Genomic DNA, 20,031 nt, shown 5'->3' on the forward strand with positions numbered 1-20,031 from the left:
ATAAATGGAGTAAATCCGCCTTTTTGTTATATCTAGACCCCAGGCTGTTCAGCTACTGCTCCTTGCTTTCACTGCAGTCCGCTGCATTTAGGTCATAGATGCTACAGTGGTATTATTAATATACAGGGATATATTTTAAGTAATATTATAGTAACCACCATTCATTATGATATTGTGATGTCCCATAGGACTACTTTGTCCGTCTATCTGTCTACCCATCCATCTAGTATCTATGGGAGAGATTCATCAAGCATGGTGTAAAGTGAAACTGGCTCAGTTGCCCCTAGCAACCAATCAGATTCCACCTTTCATTCCTCACAGACTCTTTGGAAAATGAAAGGTGGAATCTGATTGGTTGCTAGGGGCAACTGAGCCAGTTTCACGTTACACCATATTTGATAAATCTCCTATATGTCTATCTTTCTAGCTACCTACCAATCCTTCTGTCTTATATTTGTCCATCTCAGTTTTATCTGGCAAAACCTTTGTCCATTGTAAATTTTTTGTTTGCATTTCTACCTCCCTGATCCTTTTAGATGTAACGATGGCTAAGATGTCAAGTGGGCAGTGCTAATCAGTGATTGACAGCTCTATATGATCAGTCATACACAGAGCTGTCATTCATGTAGTAGGACCGCCCACTTGACTACTTAATCTAGAATGAGCAGAGATTTCCATGAATAAATCACACTTTTCCTATAAAACTATATAACAATCTACTAAGCCTCTCTAGTTCTCTATAACATGATGCCTGCAGATTGGACTGCATTGTCAATGTGACAGGTTTCCTTTAACATATACTGATACTATTGTATGTACTAGTGTACAGTAATCTACTAGACTAGTCTATACTTTTCTTTTCATTTTTCAAATATTAATATCTCCCAGATAGATGATAAAGTGACATTTGCTTGAATTAATGTGACCCCATTGACACCTTCCCAGTACACATGGTAAAGGTACATTACATGCACAATGTGAACACTGACTTATCCCCATATTCTACCAGTCATTCAGATAACATATACTGTATGTATATATGGGTGGCTAAGCAAAGAATGGGCACTATAGTGACCTAAATAGAAAGCAACCTTTCATCTGGGCACAAATCATAATGGAACATAGTAGAAATCCTTTTTTTTCTTACATGCCTGCTGGTAAACTCAGCCACAATCCAGCTATCTAGCTGTAGTCAGCACAGACACAGCCATTGGCAATGCACAATACACAATGGACAGGGTTGTTACTGTAAACGCTTATATGATATGGTGGTGTAATTTTGTGCGGATCTTCTTAACCAGTGGCAGTACTAGCCAGTACTTCTCGTACAAGTTGAATATAACGTATGACTTTCGGCTCGCTTTTCATGGCTTCCAATTAAACCTTGCTCGTTGGTTTAACCTCAAGGTAATGCCATCAAACAATGCATGTCAGGGAGGCACTGCCCATAGTGCCCGTCATTAATTTTAATTGCCTTGATATTAAAGACGAAGAAACATTGAAGACGCCGGGATGGATTCCTATACCACGTCAAGAATATCCAGCACCCTGAGGCCTCCCAAGGCTCCGACGATATTAAAATGTAACGGGAAGAGGGGGGTCAGGGGTTGGAGGGGAGGAGTGGATGGAGAAAGCCTTTATTAGACGTGGCTATTGTTGAGACTAGTGAATTGTCCCTCATCTGCATACGCCAGAGATTTGCTCACTTCTAAAGCTGTTAATAAAGCAGTAATTTGATTTTTTTTTTTACAATAATTATCCGCCCGCCTTCATTAATGTATTATTGCCCTGCTGGCTGGCAGGTTAATGGTAAGCAGAATGTATAAAATGGAACGGCAAGTATCAGCTAGGGAAAACACTATGAATGAGGTATGAACTCAGGGTCACAATGGAAAGGCTGGTGGAAAGCATATGTGCTGTAAAATATATGAATACCGCATTTTATTTTACAAGATGTTTTTCGTGAAGGTTATTACACAATTACCAACTACTTCAAAGGTATACATGTTGGGAATAGAAATAAAGGGGCTCATGTACACAAAGTTATTACGGCTCCAAGTTCTTTGGAGCCGATATGGGGTATAAAATATTCTATATTGCCTTTCTGTACATCCCTATGCCCTCTAGACAAAAGAAAATTGTCATGCTCCTTTGGTACACACATTTTGGGCTGGTTAGCCAATGGCTTTACAGTATGAGCAATTCATAAGGAGGCATGAGGACTAAGGGAAGTGTGGCATCCAAAGGAACATCTCTCGACAGAAACTTTTTATCACTTTCATGATGCCTGAAGTCATTGGGTGGTCCCTGTCTTCTACACTGACCCCTACTAATAAAGCTCTATATGCTATACCCTATACTCCAACAGAGAGAGAGATCTCAACCAAAGCCGTCAGGGAGCACACCAATGACTCTTGGTTGGTCAGCATGAAAATGATGATGGTTCCTTTTAAATAGGACATCTGTTTGAACCTCTAATAAAGGTGAGCTTGTGAAGTAAAATTTAATAAGGATGTAGTACAGGCCTTTTCCCACTATATACATCTCTTGGAAGGTACGGTGTGCAGATCCACCTGGTAGCCTCCAAAGCATCCGGTCATCAGCTTCATACTGCTTGAACAATGGTCAGCATGAAACAGACAGGCTCCCTTATTACAGCCATCTATGATTCACTCTAAAATGCTGCCCAGTTTCTGAAAAATCTTAGGGGCCTATTCCACGGAAGCGAAGATCGGCCCCATTTGGCCCGATTCGGCCGATTATTGCTCGGCGGAATTGAGAGAACGATCAGCCGATGATCGTGTCGTCGGCTGATCGTTCATTTAGGTTTAAACCTAAATTCATCGTTCGCCACCCGTGCATCGCTACGATGGAATAGCTGTGCGCGGGGGCGACCGACAATTCAAGCAGAGCAGCAATACATTACCTGCAGGGCTTCTCCTCCGCTCCGTCTTCCTCCCCGGGTCCCGCGGCACAGCATCAGCAGCTCCGGAGCAGCCTGACTGAGGGCCCTATTCCACCGGACAATTATCGTTCAGATTATCGTTAAATCGTTAGAATCTAAACGATAAGCATTCGGTTGAAATGCAGTTAACGATAAATAACCGAATGAGAAATTGTTGATCGCTTTATAAGACCTGGACCTATTTTTATTGTTGCTCATTCGCAAAACGTTCGCAAATCGTTCGCATTGAATAAGACACCGTTCGCAGTAGATACGAACGCAATAGCGAAGAAAAAATGAACGCTGTGGCCAGTGATTGGCTGAGCGGTCTGACAGCTCAGTCAGGCCGCTCCGGAGCTGATGCTGCGAGCGGGACCCGGGGAGGAAGACGGAGCGCATGAGAAGCCCTGCAGGTAATGTATTGCTGCAAGGGCTGCAAGGACATCGGTAACGATGTCCCTGCAGCCCTCGCTTAACGATCATCAGGGCCGTGGAATAGGCCCAGTAAACCAGCGCCAATCTAGCAGATCGGCGCTCGTTTACATCGTTGCCCGGCCTGTGGAATAGGGCCCTTAGGTTAAATGTTGCCCGTTGAGTCACTGAGTCACTGGGGTGGTCCCAGTTGGTTTCTCATTTTTTTTATAGGGAAAGGTCTATCAGTGAAGCCCAGTGCAACAGGGAGAAGCCAGCTGGGATTATCCCAGTGACTCAAAGCCCTGTTTCAGTGAATTATAAATGTTTGTAATAAGGAAGCCTGTTTCTTCTTGTCCATTGTTTGGGCAGCATGACACAAATTGCAAGTTCCCAGTAAGGGCAGCATACAGCAAATCCCTTGTGCACTGTATGTGTTATAGTTTTACTGTTGATTCCTTTCTCTCCAGCAATTTACTTTTAAATACTCTGTATATTCCCTGCCTTCTCCTGTGTTCTTACCATGCCTAGATTTCACTTCCAGCCTCTTTATAAATAATTACCCTCTTATCTGATGTATTGGCATGGGGCAAGGCTGCCGACAATCCAACACGTTTCTAACCTTTCCTTACATACTGTCAGCAGGGAACAGATTGGATGTCATGCACAGTGCCCCTGATCTTCTGTGCCCTAGTATTCATATAAAGGGCCACAACGTTTTGTACGATGCGCAAACGGCTTTACGTGACTCATAGCCTTTCATGAACAGATCTCACATTTTCTGCCCACAGGAATCTCCTGACCTGCTTCATCAATGCGACATTTTAGACACGAGTGACATTTTTATGCGGGTCGTATTTTTACTATTCTCAAAGTGTTTACTGAAACAAAAGGTCGAGAACTGCTGATTCAGTCTCATTGTAAAACGGTACTAAAATCTCAGCCACACTAAAACTTTATCTCCCTTCTTCAGGTATCCAACTGGTTCGGGAACAAGCGAATCAGGTACAAGAAAAACATTGGCAAGTTTCAGGAAGAGGCAAACCTGTACGCAGCTAAGACGGCCGTGAACGCAGCTCATGCAGTAGCAGCTGCTGTGCAGAATAACCAAACCAGCTCCCCCACTACACCAAATTCCGGTGAGTCTGCAAAGCTTGATATACAGTAGCAAGGAGGGGGACTTGTGGTGTTAAATATATAATGCTAAAACAATGTGATCAGCTGATATTCTGGCTTAACGTAGGGGTCTCCTGCCATGTATGGGTTACTAAATGTTTTGTGTTTTTAACTTCCTGTTGTGAATAAAAATAAAAATTTATCAGGAAAAGTCAATTTCCTGCTGCTAGAATCCCCATTCATTAGCCTGCCTTGAGCTTTGCAATTTCTGACCTGGAATTGCTTCCTCATATAGACATTATTATAGTCCACAAGGGAAAATTGAAATATATAAGGAAACCAGGGACGGGTACAAACAATGAGATCCTGCCCTCAGTTATTCTCCATACACAGCCATAATAGGTGGAAATTGGGAAATTGGAATCCATTTTGTTTACACATAATGCATCATTTCGACTCCTCTCCCATAGTTGGGTAACCCTAATCATGATGAACCCTCCAATGAACCGCTGGTTTCTTGGTCTGGATGCCCAGCGTAGGAACTGAATGATTTGGGGTCCACATCAAACCTTAGAAAGCCTAAGAGCATCCCAGTGTTGTCCCTGAGATAGCGTAAAGTTCAGATTTTTTTTAGTTTTCATACTTTTTTCATATTTGTACTTATGTAAATGGTAGAATTGTGAACTTTACTACACATACAATAGCCTATATGTATAAGTTAACAAAGATGTATTCTTAACTATAATTATATTTTTGTCTTGATATCTTTCAAACAGGGAACATCTTAGAGGTTAGTCGTGCTGCTTTACAATAAGTAAACCCTTTAAAATAGAGTAATAAAAAGTGCATTGCCTAGGTACTAGGGTCAGGTCTCCTTTCTTGTAATCATACTTTAAAAGATTATAACTTATCACCTATTCACAGTATGATTGGTGGGGATCCAACTGCTGAGACCCCCACCGATCACTTGTCCCTCAAGTGTGGCAGCATGCATTCACGACTCCTGTTCTATTAATTCGCTATGGGATTGCCAAAGACGGCCAAGCTGTACTCTACTCTCTTTGGCAGTTCCATAGCACATCTGAATGTTGTTTAAGTAGATCGGGACAGAAGACATAAATTAGATCATTTCCATAAACCACATTTGCAGATCTTATGGGAAGCAGTGACCTATTCACTTGTATGGTTCGGTTAACACGGATAAGGGTATATTAGAAAAATGAGGAGAGGAATTAGGACTTGCAGCAATCCAGGGATCACATCATTTGAAGATGCCGGCTCCCACTATATCATAGTAGTTTTGGTGGCTCCAGTCATAATATTGTCATGTTAGGTATATAGTATGAAGCTAATTTCACACGTCCAGGTTGTATATCAAGGTTTACTAACCTTTCAACCCCCTTTTTAATCTCTTCGCACTTTCTTTCAAGCATCCTCTCAGATCCTTCGCTCTTTCCTTTCCTAGGTTCTTCTGGTTCTTTTAATCTCCCAAATTCAGGCGACATGTACATGAATATGCAGAGTCTGAATGGGGATTCTTACCAAGGGGCCCAAGTTGGAGCCAATGTGCAGTCACAGGTAGGAGAGACGCCCCTGAGTCATTCCTCAGTGCACCTCCCACAGCTACCACCAAAGTACATGCACCAGCCCAGGGTGTGCACACAATTGGCACCATCTAGGCCACCCTGGTCTTTCAGGCCATTTGTTGCTCTTGTGAATGCCTTCGGCTCTGACTTGAGTGCTCGGGAAGAGAGGTTTGGTTGTTGAAGAGGTTTTGTCGGAACATCAGTACCTGCTAATAAAAGCATATTACTATTGAGAAGAGTTGTTCTGAGCAATGATCACAGCAGGGCCCTACTGCATGAAAGATTGTTCTGTAATATTTCAGGAACATCTTTCACAATAATGTTTTTTTTTGTCTTTGTCTGGAGAACGTTCCAGTTATTTCCCTCAGTGGGCTGGAAAACAGCAACAGCAGTTTCAGATTTGGAAGGGTAATCAATGTGGTGATACAGGATACTATCTTATATGAAATCACAGTCTGTAATTTGATGGCCACTAACATCAACTAAGATCTGGGCTGCTCTTCTGGATCTTCTCTAAGGAGAACAGCCTTTGGTCTCTGTACGCCATAGAACTACCATGAAGAGAACAAGATGGTCATTGATGGATTTATTTCCTTTACTACACATTCATTTTCACTGTATACTTTAATTTGCTGATCGGTATCAGATTGGTGGGGGCCCATCTGCCAGCACCCCCACCAATCAGCAAATAGAAGGAGCCACAGCGCCCCCGTGAATGTTGTGGCCTTTTCATTGTTTACCTTGTACAGTTGTAGCCTTTATCTATGTACAAAGAGGCAGCAACCCTTTTAGTCAGATGACTGGGTGGGGTGGCAGTAGTTTAAACTCCCTACTGATCTGATATTCATGGCATATCCTAAGATACAGTAAGTCCATGTATATAAAAGTCCTAGAATAACTTTTTAAGGGTACTGTATGTTCACATCAGTTGCAGAATATCTTAAGCAGATCAGCATTGTGGGATCATAATCTAAAGACTAGATTTAGAGGGAAAAAAATACTAATAATAAAAAAAATAAATATATATATATATATACAGTATGTGTGTGTGTGTGTGTATATATATATATATATATATATATATATATATATATATATATATATATATAATTATTATTTTTTTAATTCTCAGCCTTATTATGGCAAGTCACCTTGTTTTCTTAATGTCAGTTCTGTAGGTTCAGCAAAAGCAAAGTTATCTCTTTTAAAGAGCACCTTTGTTTCCATAATCTCTGTGAGAAGGGTGGACGATCGTGTATAATCGCATTTAAATCTTAATTTGCGCAAATTGTGTTCTATAATGATAAGTGTTAATGCATGGTTTCTTTTAGAAACCATTTATTTTAAATTTTTATTTCCTCTGCAGACACATCTAGACTGGGAGTGGAGGCCAGGCATGTGAAATATGGAATCCGCTTAGTATGATGGGGGTTCACTTTCTATGTGAAAGGGGTTTTCCAATCTTAAAAAAACGACACAAACATATTACAGTATAACTTTCTGAATGCTCCCTGGATGATACCATCATAGTTAATAATTATATTTAATTTTTTATTATCTGGCCCCTTTTTCGTGCTGCACCTTTGTGGTGATGCTGCCAGGGCTGACTATGGGACTCCAGTTCCCATGATTCTTTTCACTCTCACAGACATACCCTTTATTACAATCTGTACAGTAGTTTTTTAACTACTTCCTCCTTTCTGTTCTGCTATTATTTTTCCCCTGGACTTCCTAGATTATCACTATCTGCTGCCCAGCATGTGAAACTGGATCCTTCCAGAAACAGGAAAGAAGTGAAAAAGCCAGGAGCAGTGTCATTGAGACATATGATGCGTGACGTCCTGTATGGCAGGGAGGAGAGGGATAACCAGGTGTTCAGAGGATAGGACATCACACAAGCAGGAGATGAACATCTGGAGCTTGTTCATATGACTGCATGTTAGGCTGGCTTACAGAAGCATTTAAGCTACAGACAGCACATTAGTCAGTGACTGCATGTAATCTATTTTTACCTTTTACTTATTAGGGACATGTTCATATAGATTAACAGTTTCCGTAGTAGCAGACATGCTTTTATAGTGTAAATTAAATTGCACTCGAGGGAGTAGACATGTTATAAATTGTGCTGAGAAACAGTAGGAACAAACGTTAATATATTGTGCTTTCCTGTTCCCTATAGGTGGATACCCTTCGTCATGTTATCAATCAGACGGGCGGATACAGTGAGGCCTTGGGAGGGAATTCACTGTACAGTCCACATCACCTAACAGTAAGTACCCTTAATGCATGGTCATATCTGTCATCGGGGTGTTAATATGGTTTTTCTGGGGTTTACTAGTTGTCCAAAAAAAGGCAAAATGGTCACTTCTCCAGCTAGGGATTCATTGCCAAAGCAGATACAATGATGTATTATGGTTTTTACAGTCCAAATACAATAAACAAAGCAACATAGACAACAGTAACTACATACAGCGCCTATCCAGTTACACCCTCTTTCTGTAATTTAGAATTTGCCACAGGCGAGCCGTGCTTCCTAGAGAGAATCCAGTGTGGATGGCATAGCAGAGGTGAGCTGGCTTCTGTGTTGTATACCAATGTTAGACTGTTATCCGTCTCTTTAAATGGAAAACGGTAACATGGTTTAACTATTCGTTTGACACTGACGTTGTAGGTCAGCCTTAGGCCACATGGATGTGGAAGGCCTGTACCGCGCGGGTCTGTCATTACAGCGCGGCGCATATCCCTGCTCCCAGCAGCATATCAGAAATGCTGCCATGTGGGGGACAGACTCCAGTACAGGCCTTCCACATCCGTGTTCCGTGCGCAACATGGAATGTGTGAATGCGGCCTTAAAGGAGTTATTTAACATTAGAAAAACATGGCCGCTTTCCTTCAGAAACAGCACCACTCTTGTCCTCCGTTTGGGTGTGGTTGCAGCTCAAACGGACTGAAACAGAATTGCAATACCTCACACGACCTGGGGGGGTCGCTGTTTCTGCAAGAAAGTCCTGGATAACCTCTTTTAATAGCACATTTTATTTCCTTAAATTGATGGAGCTCGGAATTTCTTTTAATAGATTTCTGTGTAGCTGATTCTTTCACCAAAGTATTTGAAATCAACAGTTCCTACATCATACATTTTTTACAAGGTGTCTTCAATAATTTACTGTGGATTTTCTGCATGCGAATCCACTGTAGAAAAATTGCTTAGTATCTGTCCTATGTCAGTACAGTAGCGCAAAAATTTAAACAATTTTGGAGCTCCCGGCATCATTATGAATGTCCGAAGTCCTTTCTTTTGCGCATTGTCCGTAATTACGGAACGCCTCCTGTATTGGCTATAGATTTTATGTATGTGTTATTATTGTACACTATAGCAGAAATCTTAGCAGACATCATTGGGTAACAGCACATCCTCTTAATACTTGGATAGTTCCTACCAATACACCTAGTAAGTGATCCCCAGAGTTTCATGTGTGAGGAGCTCAAATCAATAGTTACAGTAATAATAAGAATTCACCCAGTATCTTTTATTTTGATATTTCTCTATTAGTGTGCGGCCATTGCCTATAAATACCATGTCACATCACCAGTGTCGGCCACGTGACAGAGTCAACTAATATCCAGTAAACTTTAAAGAGCATTGAAGAGCAGACATTTTGTAAGATCACTTGCTATTTAGCACTAAAAGCTTTCCTCCTTGAGAATGTAACAGTGGTTGTTCTCCTTTAATCGCAGGAGACAAGGAACGAAATATAATATAATAGGAACTTGTAAATGTCATCTGCTTGGAAAGTGGCAGCATTAGATATTACCTTACCGCCAAGGTCTCCAACAAGCTGATCGTTTAAGGCTTCTACTTTATCCATACAGCTTTAGGAAGCAGACTTTTAAGTGTCCCTGTCCTTATAGCTAGCAAATCTAAATCAACAGTAGATGTGATATAAAGCTAGTTTGCAATTTGCATTCATTATTTTTTTTTAGTTATCATGCTTTAAAACAAAGCTATACTTATCTATATCTAGGTCCAGTCTCCTGAAGGCAGTTTTTTTTAGTCTTGTGCTGGTTAAAAAAGAGACCAAAGACAAGATGACCAGTCATCTGCATGCTCAAAGAGAAGGCAGTCATTTGAGTGATGGACGCATTGAACCGTCACTCACTTTACTGACTAGGACTTTCTGCGTTTGGTCCCTTTTTAAAGACCAAAATGTTGCCTTCAGGAGACTGGACCTGGATACAAGTAAGTATAGCTGTTATATAGCTGCCTTCAGGAGACTGGACCTGGATACAAGTAAGTATAGCTGTTATATAGCTGCCTTCAGGAGACTGGACCTGGATACAAGTAAGTATAGCTTTGTTTAAAGCACAATAACAAAAAATAATAATTAATGAATTATGCCAGCATGCTTTATATCACACCCAATGTTGATTTAGATGTTAAAAGTTATTACAGTGTCACTTTGAAATATAAAAGTATAATGCGATAAAATAACAATTTAGCTTTCCAAACTAATAAAAGAATGGACAGCTTACGCTACTTTAGTTTGCTATAACACATCCACCACTAGGAGCGCTGTTCTACCACAATGTGTGCTTCTATTTGAGGGGAATCATTAACTACAGTAAGGTCATTTGTAGGATGCTCTAGAATTAAACTAGTGGGTATAATTATGAAGATCCAATTCTGGAATTTCAGGCCTCCTTGAATAAAAACATCATTTTTTTTGTAACAAAATGTCAAGATAAAATCCACTCTGTAATTCTTACCCTTGGCTATGAGTAAAAATGAAAGGTTAAAATGTGTCAGCCATGCATTGGCTTTTGTCTAGATGGTTTTGCTACAATAAAGATTTGAAGTTTCTATCCATGAAATCCTGAGGTGCTGTATTGTGATATTAAAAGGGTACTCCAGAGGAAAAAAAGTTTTCAAATCAACTGATGCCAGAAAGATAGCTTTATAAGTTACTTCTATGTAAAAAAAAAAAAAGTCTTCCAGTACTTATTAGCTCCTGCATGTCTGCTGTATTAGCTGCTGGATGTTTGCTGTTTCTGTTTTAATGTGGCATCGTACAAAGTGAGCTCTGTTTGTAGCGGTGCCTGAGTGACCTAAGGATTTTATAGTGATGTCTTACTTATAGGATATGCCATCTACTGTATGTGTGATTGGTGGAGGGTCCATCTTCTAGGATCCCAATGAGTTGACAGAGTGAAGGAACTGCAGCACTCATTGTGGCTGTGCATGGTACTGCAGCTCAGCTCCATCCACCTGTGTAACCGCCACATGGCTGTATCTATGGTGCTTTGCCTAGATGAAGGGGAGTCTACCCCCCTGGGCGTTAGAGCCTCAAAATATTTAACTATCATCTTGAAGCTGTGGACAGCCCCCTTAATATTCTAAGTTATAACACTCGTGGTATCAAGAGCACATGACTGGCTCCCTTATGTCTAACATCCTATACACCTCAAGTGGTTAGTCTGTCAGTAGGAATGGTGCACTCTACACTGTGGACTCTTTTCTTTCCTATTTGCACACCCTTCACCTGCCGTCCATCTTCTGTACCACACACTGTAAGAGACCCACAGACACACTCAATGAGTGTTAAATATTTCACCGCACAGCTGTACAGTAAAGTTACCATAATAATTACAATGTAAAATAACAGTATAAAGCTTTTTTATCGTACCAGGATTAATAAATGTTTCCTTTTGGCTAAAATCGAAGCGGCTACAGCTGAGTACAGGCGGACACGTAAAAATCAAGCACACAATATCTGGCTGTACGTAAACTACTAGAGTTTTATTCCCTCCCTCCAAGTGTCAGTCAATATTAACGATTCCCCAAATGATTGAAAATGTTGTGTTGTAGCTGGCAGAATGGGGGGGGGGGGAGGAGCGGGCAGCCTGGGCGATCATTAAATACGCAAATCGTTTGCATTTGAAATATCAAATGACTTCTTTTGGGGGGGTTATAAATAACTCATAATAACCCAGAAGAAAATGTCTGAAAGAGGCTTTTAGTTACACTGTTCCTTTTTCATTTAAAACATCCCGAAATGCTTCAGAGAGTTTGCAAAATCCTTATCAACATGATAAAATATGAAGCTGTTATTGCCTGCAGCATTATAGCAGACATGAATTCCATCTTTTCTGATGAGGTTTGATAAGGCGCTCTCTTATAATACACAGCGTAATCTCAAACCACCAGAGGAAAGATTAATTTATTTGCAAAAAAAAAAAAAACTGCTGGGAAAGGGGGGCAAAAAAACCTGACTGACGTGGTCTCTTCCAGCTGCCGCGCGTGGTGAAAAATATTACACATTTGTTGTTTATAAATTAGAATGAAAAGCCATAAAGGACATAGGGGAAAGAGTGATAGGTATTATGAGTGATAGATATTACATATTTGGGGCCTGGCTGTCGGGAACTGAACACATCGCTATAGATCAGAGCTGTAACACATCTCACCATCAGATGCACGGGGGCTTAACCCTTTAAGCGCGAGAGGGCATTTCAGGACAGGAAACTAATGGATAATGTTAATAGGACAAATACATCCGTGTTTGCCTCCTCTGTGTCATGTAAAGTGCCATTAGATCAATTGCCGAGCAGAATAATACATTTTTCAACATTAGTCATAGGACTGTGGAATATAATTGACATTATGGGGACAGTGTCCTACACTGAGCTACTTCATATAAAAAGTGATGCAGCTACTGAATTCTGGGTAACAGAAGGCCAATAGTAGGACTTACCTGTAGACTGAATATCCCTTTTGCAGGCACAAAATGTAAAATATACGAACCGCTTTAAGGACACCCCCTGCAAATACATCCAAGGCAGAATTCATAGTGTATCTTTGTACTGCTCCCCCTTTAATTTACTTACTTTAATCCACAATTCAACTTTTATTGGGGCGGGGGGGGGGGGGGGGGAATATATATATATATATATCCACATAATCCACATAAAGTAGCTTGCAGGGGAGATCTAGAGATCTGCAGTGTCAGTCCCTGTTGGGGAGAGAGCACAGTTGCAGATTTTACCACTTGAATCTACACAAAAAAACCAAATTAATGTCATTTTGCAGTGACTTTTCTACCTACAGATTTTAAAATCACTCATTTTTTTCTTTGCTTAATTCTGTTGAAAATTAGCAACACAAATCTGCACCAAAAAGAGAAATTATCTGCAGCATATCTAATTTATGTAAATTAACCCTTAATCTTGTTTTTTACTTATCGTGAAATGAAATTTTCTCTCATCATGAGGTACAAACTCTATCAAAGTATTACTCGGGATAATAGCAAATGGATTTTATTAGAGGCACTCTGAGACCGTCCGTAGGCGCTGGCCGAACATATTTTTTACTTTTTCTTTAAGGGAAATTGTCAGCTATTAAAAATGTCCCAAACCAAATTTATTACCAATGTGAAGTGTCATAGAGGCGTGGCCAGGACACTAAACTTCACTGAAATGCAAAAGTCTTATATCCCTATTACTGTATTCAGTACAGATATGGAACTAACTACAATTAGGCCTTTTAGGATAAGATATGTTTAGGCTTGTTTTTTTTAATGTCAATCAGCAATATAAATCGGTACCAAACTGTGCAGATTACGTATATTGAACTTAGATTTTTTTTTTTTTTACCTTAAATCATCCCAACAGATTCTACCTAATTTCTAGGGGTTCACACTCTGCCACATTGGCCCACCTTGAGGGGTCTGTACACACTAATGGGTATTACATTACCTACTAATTTATTACCTACGTATTACCTTCTACTTTATGTATATGGACTTATAATAATGTTGTGTGTTACATTTTAGTCATGCCGTGACAAGTAAAATATGTCTTTATTTTGTTTCCAGGCTAACGGCGGGTGGCATGAGGCGGCAACCCCTTCCTCTGTCACCTCCCCAACAGAAGGGCCCGGCAGCGTGAACTCTGATACCTCTAACTGAGTGTCCCATCATAAAACTGTGCATCCCAGCTCTCTGGAGGGACAAGGCATCATGTTAGGTCTTTATTCAATACTTAGTTAAGCAGACTCCCAGCTCGGAGGAAGAAGACCTTCCCCTTCATTTACATCTTCTTCTCTAGCTCGGTGGTGCTGCTTTGCCTGTTTGTAATAAGGACCCGCACACAGCCGCATCGTACATCCCAGCCGAGACAAGCTGCTGGATTCCAGTACATTGTATTTTTTTTGTCGCTTAATCACCACTTTGAAAGCACTTTATCTAATTGGGCCAAGATCTGAGTTAGAATCTGTGAAATGATCTCCACGTCCCATCGGCACTTTTTAATAAACGGCTAAATTGAAGGAACGACGTAGCAGCTTTAAGGGGAAACATTTGCATGTTTGCCTAGACTATCTGGGGTTCCAGAGAAGAGACATTTTACAGTTTCCAAACCTACCCTAGTTGATGATGACTATATGTTTTCTTTCTTTGCTCATTTTCCCATATGACACATCTCGGTTGATCTGTGAAGATGCATCCACTTCTACAGGGAATCAACACACACATCTTATGCAGTCGATGAATCATTTCGCCGGATGGACTCGTTGTTGAAGCCCTTTCATATATTCGGACAACATTTTTTTTTCTTTATTTTAAGAATTTAAAAATTAAGAAAAAAAAATTCCTGTGAACAAACCTTTTTGTAGGACAGTGTGTCTAAAATCAAGGAGAAATTAGGGTATACAATTTCCAACCATAGAGAATTCGTAGGGAACAGGAATAGTAATAATGATTTTGGTTGACTTTGCTCGGTTACACATGACATTGTGGTTTATAGATATATGATAGGACAAGAAGGGACATCAGGTCCCGTAACAACAAACCAAAGAAACTTTAAAATCACAATATGGGATTTATGTATTTTAACATGGGTCATTTATAACATTCACAGTGCTTTTCTAATTTTTTTTTGTACCGCGCATCATCTTCAGTTGTTAGATCAGTTGAGTTTTTGGTTTCTTTAGTCACCATTGTTCTTATTAAGCGAATGCATCTTCTACAGAACATTCTCCAATAACGCAGTATCGTTTTGTTATCTATTAGCCCCTTCCAGCTTTGTAAATATCACTTCCCGTGACAGAGGGTCATGATGATAGGAAAGGGATTCATTCCCCAATATGTTATTTTACAGCACTTGGTTAAATGCTGTATAATGAGTTGTCAAAATCTGCCATTTCTTGTGGCAAGGGAAAAAAAAGGAAAAAAAACCTGTACATATTGTAGCTAAAGAGAATTTATACATCGTCACTAAGCGAAACAGCTTTATTTACCTCATACAAACTCATAGGAACCAACAGACATGTCACGTGTAGATTAGTCTGCCCACCTACTACCTCTGAATACCATGCGTAGTACGTCTATCTTTCTATCATTGTGTAATTATAAGAGCAGATTAGGCAATGGCGTCTCTGAATCATGCTGGAATGTATAGTAGTGCCACAATATTGTACATAGATTGTATTCATTCATTACCTACAAATAATCACATACATTTTACTGCACTAAATATATAGACAACGTAGAATTTCTGCCACAGGAGTTAAAAGTTTTAAAAAAGAATACTCTTCTCCAGTATCTTCAATATCAGATTGTGGGGGTCTGACACTCAGCATGCCTACGTTCATACTGATAAAGAGATCTTACTTTGTACCGCACTGAACTCTATGCTTTTACTAGTCTGGTATTACAACTCAGAGCAATTCAGTCCCATGCCAGGCACAGCTACTAATCTGAGTGTAGAGCTCTACCTGGTGAACGACTGATGCTGTATCTAGAGATGAGCGCAACTCGAGCATGCTCATGTGTGGCATTTAAATACTGATGGATGGAGAAGCTGGATGCAGCCCTACTGAGTCTGATAAAACATTAATACAGCCATATGTATCCATGTTTTCCTGGACTCCCTAGGGCTTTAACCAACTTCTTTAGCCATCGGTAATCAAATGAAGAACAATCAGACTTGAGCATGCTCGAGTTGCAATCACCTCTAGTTGTATCAGATGATCATCGAGAGTGTCAGACCCTGATAGTCATGACCTATGCCAGGAGCCACCACTTGGCTGGGCCCTTCCTGGAGGGATATCTCGCTAGTCCTGTGTTTTTAGACTCTAAAATCAGGCTCCACAGGGATGTCAAACTGTTGCCCTCCACAATTCCCATCATGTCTGGACAGCCACAGTCCAGGCATGATAGGACCCCAGTAACTTCTTCCTGCCCCACCATCCTCGATTGTTTTATTTCTATTTGTTTGGATATAGGCAAAGATCTAAGGTTGGTGGGGCTGCAGAGAAGTTGCTTGGAGACCTCCCAGATGACGGCAAAAAAAGTGAAAACAGGTTTTCTTTAAGAAAACTAAAATTAAATACATGAGCCATTCCCTTTCATTCCACATGGCCCACTGTCCAAGCCTAATAACTACATGTTCTCTAAATATACCAGTGTGACAGGATAACTGCTACAACAGTGGTACAATTTCCTTTCATATATATATATATATATCATAGAAATTAAAACTTGGAAAATGAAAACCAAAAACAAAAATAATTTGAATAATTTTTAATTTGATTATTTAGAACTAGTTTTAAAAAATGTTAAACTTTTTGTGTAAAATCTTCATTCCAATTGTTAAACAAAAATTCCCCTAAAAGAATTATTCCACATGGTGGCTTGAGCGGTTTCGATATACTTAATGTCCTGTTTCTATATCTTATCCCTAATTTCCTGCAGATATCCTGGTTTTATATAAGCCATTTTTAAATAATGGATGCAAAGAGATCAAGGCTATATTTTTACCTTTTTCCACAAACCTTTTAACACCATCCACTTCTCATCAATGTGCTCTTTTTACACTAATGTGCAATTATAATGTATATCATTTTATTGTGTATATTTTTGTTACTTTTTTTTTTGTCATTTGTGCCTCCACCATTAAAGGGAAGGATCATCAGGATGAATGAAAATAATTTAGTCGACAAAATTAACAATATCAATATAAAAAAAGGATACATAAGGATATTCAGCACTACTATACAATTCCACATTTAGTTATGGGTGGTATAAATCATTTGAACACATTTTGCTGCTCTTCACTTTTTTTTTTTTTTTTTTTTTCATTCCGATACGTAATGTACATTGTAATCTTTTTGGAGATAAAATGAAAATGTATCTTTTAAAATAAAAATATACACTTTATAAAGCTGCTTTTGCAACTTTTAAGCTTATGAGTAAACATGAGGTCTTATGTCTGACACATGAAAATAAGAACAGTGAAACTGTTGTATATACTGAGACATTTTAAATGTTTTTTCATCTCGTTAATTCCACACAAAAAAATATAAAAAAATTAAAAAAAAAACATTGTAATGCATACAGATTTCAGTATGGGGTGGGCTATGTGATGGCGGGTGGGTGAGGTGGGTGGCATTATGGGAATATCTTTTTTTTTTTTTCTTTCTTTCTTTGCTTTGAGTTCACTTTTGTATTGTATGAAGATCTGGCTGGGGTTGATTCACGGGAATACTGATGGTAATGACAATTTGTGGCAGTGATTCTAACGTATTAAAATCCAATCTGTTCGGTGTTTACTTTTTAACTGGATTATACCCCTGGATTGAAAAAAAAAAAAAAAAAAGAAAAAAAAAAAAGTCTTCCTTGTGGTAGTTCTATGTAGTTTAAAAAATACAAATAAAATGTTTTTGATTTGCTGAGTGACTTCTTTTGTTGTTTTCACTATTGTTGCACTGTTTTTCTATTCAATTCTATCTATGCATGCGTGTACAAAAATGTAAAACTTACCGGCTAGACATAAGAAGCTACCTTTCATAAGATGAGGACATGCTCGAGTCCAATCATTGGGCATTTGAATACTGGTGACTGAAGAGGTTGGATGCAGTCAGAGGCTGCCTGGAAATCATGCATGCAGTCTGTGCCTATATTGCCACTTTGGTAACATGTCCGGGAAGGCGGCTGTCTCATTAAATAGCCGGATCCCTGCCCAGTAAACTCTATGGGCAGACAAACTCACAGCAGGATGCACATCCCGCTGCGAGTTTGTCAGCAGCCCGCCCCGTTAACCCCCCGCCAGCTGGTGCGTATACATCACCAGGTCCCCGCTCCGGCTTGCTTCGGGGCTCCCGGTGTCTTCACGTCCCGCTCAGCCAATCTGTGCGCTGCGGTGGGGCAGCGCACTGATTGGCTGAGCAGGACGTGCCGGGAAGCCCCGAAGCAAGCCGGAGCGGGGACCAGGTGAAGTATAGGCGCCGGGGGGTTAACGGGGCGGACTGTGGACAAACTTGCATGTGCATCCTGCTGCAAGTTAGTCTGCCCGTAGAGTTTACTGGGCAGGGATCCACAGTGGGTCTCGCTGCAAATTCGCAGCGAGTAACTCGCTAAGGATCCGCCCAGTGAGCTTGTAACCTTAGGGTATGTTCACACTCTGTAAATAACCGGCCGTTCTGTGACCCGGCCGGGTCACAGAACAGCCAGTCTCTGCAAAAATCATCCCGGTCTTTTTGATCTGATCAGAACTTCCCTTAGCGCACAATGAAGCGAGCGGCCAGAGCCGCTAGCTTCATTGTGTGAACTGACAGGGTTTCCTACGGCCGCAAATTACTGAGTTGTGGCCACAGAAAACTGACATGTCAGTTCTTTGCTGCGCAGCACGGGATACCGCCCGTAGCGTATACGATGTGTATACTCTCCAGCCGGGATCCCATAGAGAAATAGGCAATGTTCCACACTGCATAAAGTACGTCTGTTGTTGCCAATGGCAACAACGGCCGTACTTTTACATAGTGTGAACATAGCCTTAGGCTGTATCCATGTTGTCCCAGGCTCCCTAGGGCTGCATCCAACTTTTTCAGCCACCAGTAGTCAAATGCTGACCAAGCAGACTGGAGTATTTGCTCACCTCTAACTTTCATCCAAAAACATCACTAGATCCGTCTGCAGGCTTCATTAAAGGGGTTGTCCAGACATATATTTATATACCAGCACAGGAGCACTGAGCTCACTGACTACATAGAGTGACATCATGGATGAAGCCAGGTTATTGACTTACTAAAGAAATGAATGCTTCCTGTTAAGGATCAGGAATACTCCCAGCATCCTGTACTAAGGAAGTTACTACCTGAAATAAAATAGATGTTTTAGTGATCTCTCCTACATTCTGCTTTTTACCTCCTCTGTTTTCCTGAAGTTTTCAGCGTTGCTTTCTTTTATTGTTAGTGCTTTGCTTTGCCTGCCCCCTCCTCTATTACACTGAATGGGAAGCATGTCAGCAGGGACTACAACCAGCGTAATGAACACACAGCCCATCTCGCTTTTTTCCCCTATCACATCTCCTCCGGCCCACAGGCTACAAGCTGTCATACACTGATGAGGTTTATAGCAGGGACTATCAACCAGGCCTCCCTCGCCTGCCCATTCTCTCTTATGCCCGGTGCCCAGGGGGCATCATTAACGCACCCCATCTAGAGGCAATTGAGAGCCCTTTCTGCTTAGAGGATCGCAGGAAGGCCTTCTCTGGGAACTGGTTGGCCAGTATTAATGGTACACCTCTTAATCACTTGGGTGTTAACCCTTCTGGATCTAAATTGGAAGAAATATTCTACCTTAAGGTGATCTTGTGTTAGCAGCTTTGCAGTGTAGCTATTTCTTGTGGGGAGTTTTGGCTTTTCTCATATCTTGATACTGGATAATACTCTGAATTTGCTTTTATATAACAACCAGAGTGACACAATATTTTGGAGCCACTTTAAGTAATACAGATGGCACAGAGATGGGTTTGTCATCTGACAAAACTCATCATAATATTACAGTGCATTATAAGCTGCCATCATTTTGCTGCTGTATAGTGTCCATAATGTGGCAGTATAGCTCGGACACCCCCTTGAAGTTCTACTGAATGTATCAAAGAACCATATAGTGACTAGTCACTAACCAGCTATCCGCC

At 40.5% G+C, this 20,031-nt stretch overlaps 1 protein-coding gene across 7 annotated transcripts in view; it reads left to right on the top strand.

Annotated features, from left to right (window-relative positions):
• Positions 1-16,569, top strand: part of PBX3 (PBX homeobox 3) — a 192,963-nt gene extending 176,394 nt beyond the window's left edge. For 6 of the 7 annotated variants that reach the window (XM_069986164.1, XM_069986163.1, XM_069986165.1 and 3 more), the window contains 4 exons: positions 4,329-4,494; positions 5,937-6,049; positions 8,237-8,326; positions 13,929-16,569. In XM_069986164.1, coding sequence (XP_069842265.1) covers positions 4,329-4,494; positions 5,937-6,049; positions 8,237-8,326; positions 13,929-14,021 — 462 coding nt within the window. In that variant the 3' untranslated portion in view covers positions 14,022-16,569. The remainder of the gene's footprint in view (positions 1-4,328; positions 4,495-5,936; positions 6,050-8,236; positions 8,327-13,928) is intronic. The other variant, XM_069986168.1, reaches the window with a different exon arrangement.
• The last annotated feature ends 3,462 nt before the right edge of the window (positions 16,570-20,031 follow it).

Source organism: Dendropsophus ebraccatus, chromosome 10 (genome assembly GCF_027789765.1).
Source record: "Dendropsophus ebraccatus isolate aDenEbr1 chromosome 10, aDenEbr1.pat, whole genome shotgun sequence".
Lineage (NCBI taxonomy): Eukaryota > Metazoa > Chordata > Amphibia > Anura > Hylidae > Dendropsophus > Dendropsophus ebraccatus.